This window comes from Muscardinus avellanarius (genome assembly GCF_963383645.1).
Source record: "Muscardinus avellanarius genome assembly, chromosome: 13".
Classification (NCBI taxonomy): Eukaryota; Metazoa; Chordata; class Mammalia; order Rodentia; family Gliridae; genus Muscardinus; species Muscardinus avellanarius.
Window position 1 is genome coordinate 13,504,133 of NC_137799.1, and position 1,940 is coordinate 13,506,072.

Genomic DNA, 1,940 nt, shown 5'->3' on the forward strand with positions numbered 1-1,940 from the left:
TGGAGCCCCATAAATATTTTTTATTTTTATGTGTCAAAGGTTAAAAATTAATATTATTAAATAAAAAGTAAAACTAATTTCAAGTTAAATTTACTAGAATAAATTCAAAATATATGACAAAATTAAACATAAAAATATAACCATGGACTAAGTAGAAACAAGTAATCCAAAGGAAGACTGCACATGCTGATGTTTCCATCACTCTGAATCTCAGTATGACTTATAATTACAATGTACCAATAAAAGTATATTTAAAAAGAAGTATTTATATGAAAAAGGCTATAAAACAATAAATTTTAAATAAAAAACACAGAGGTTCTGACTCTACAAGTTAAAATGTTTATAGGACAAGTATACTATGTGAAAATGAAGAGAGCCAGAAGTTTGTAAAAAGCTTCAAGACCAATGAGCTGATTAAAGAGATAGAAAAAGTAAATACAAGGTGAAGCTGGGCATGGTGGTGCACACTTGTAATCCCAGTAATTGGGAGGCTGAGACAGGAGGATCGTGCAGGTTCAAATCTAGCCTCAGCTACTTTGTGAGGCTCTCAGCAACTTAGTGAGACCCTGTTTCCAAAATAAAATATAAATAGGTCTGGGAGTATAGCCTGGAGGTAGAAAGCCCCTAGGTTCCATCTCCAGTACAACAACAAAAAAAGTAAATACAAGGTGAAATTTTAGTTATAAAAGAGGGACACACTAGGATTCATTAAAAAGAGGGAAAGGGATGTGTATGTGGGATTGGGAGGCTTCATATCCAGATAGTAAAAAAAAAAAAAATGCATATCAGGCTGAAAGTATTCCTTTACCATAGATATTTCTCAGAGCTCCTTTTATTTCCTTATTCCTCAGACTGTAGATAAAGGGATTGAGCATGGGTGTGCCCAGAGTGTACATCACAGACACAATGACATCCTTATCATTAGTGTTACTGGATGAGGGGACAAAGTATAGTGCAATAATTGCTCCATAGTACAGAGAAACCACAGAGAGATGAGAGCCACATGTGGACAGGGCTTTGCAGATTCCCTTGATAGAGGGACTTCTCAGGATGGTGGCCCCAATGCGGCCATAAGAGGCCAGAATGCCTATGAAAGGCAGGATAATGACCATTGTTCCTGTAGTGAGGATAACAAGCTCATTGACTGTGGTGTCAGAGCTAGACAGCTTAAGTAAGGCAGAGAGGTCACAGAAGAAGTGAGGCACAATGTTGTCTCCACAGAAAAAGAGACGAGCTAGGAGAAGAGTGTGCAAAAGGCCATTGAAAAAGGATAAGACCCAGCATGCAACTACAAGCAGGACACAGAGGCCCTGACTCATGATAGTGGTGTAGTGCAGGGGGTGACAGATGGCCACATACCTGTCATAGGCCATTGCAGTAAGGAGGAGGCTGTCAAGACTCCCAAATAATAAGAAAAAATATACTTGGGAAATGCACTCAGCATACAAGATGGACTGACTCTGTGTCAGCATATTCATGAGCATCTTTGGAGCTGTGACGGATGAGAAGGAGACGTCAATGAAAGCCAAGTGGCTGAGGAAGAAGTACATGGGGGTGTGGAGGCGAGAGTCTAACTTGATAAGCAGGATGATGAGCAGGTTCCCCAGCACCGTGGTCAGGTACATGATCAGAAAGAGGGAGAAGAAGATGCCCTGCTGCTCTGGTTGGATGGGGAGCCCCAGCAGGAGGAACTCAGATGCACTACTTTCATTAACCCTTCTCATGTTCTTCTCTTTTCCTGTAGATAAAAAAGACAAGGTAATGTGAATGTAGAACTCATTGTGACTATTATCTAAAAAAAAAACAAGGTTTTGAGTAATCAAAATATGCAAGAGGCTAAGTGGTAAGAAAGCCTACTGATCTTTGTTCTTTTTTGGAGGGCTGTTGCTGGGGATTGAACCCAGGGGAATTCAACCTCCTGCTACACTCCCAGCCCTATT

At 40.1% G+C, this 1,940-nt stretch overlaps 1 protein-coding gene across 1 annotated transcript; it reads right to left on the reverse strand.

Annotated features, from left to right (window-relative positions):
• Positions 1–785: 785 nt before the first annotated feature.
• On the reverse strand, positions 786–1,724 carry LOC308272107 (olfactory receptor 1J21-like; the record flags this gene model as incomplete). Its single annotated transcript, XM_080708893.1, has 1 exon — positions 786–1,724. One exon carries the CDS (start codon positions 1,722–1,724, stop codon positions 786–788), a length of 939 nt encoding a protein of 312 aa, XP_080565019.1.
• Positions 1,725–1,940: the final 216 nt, after the last annotated feature.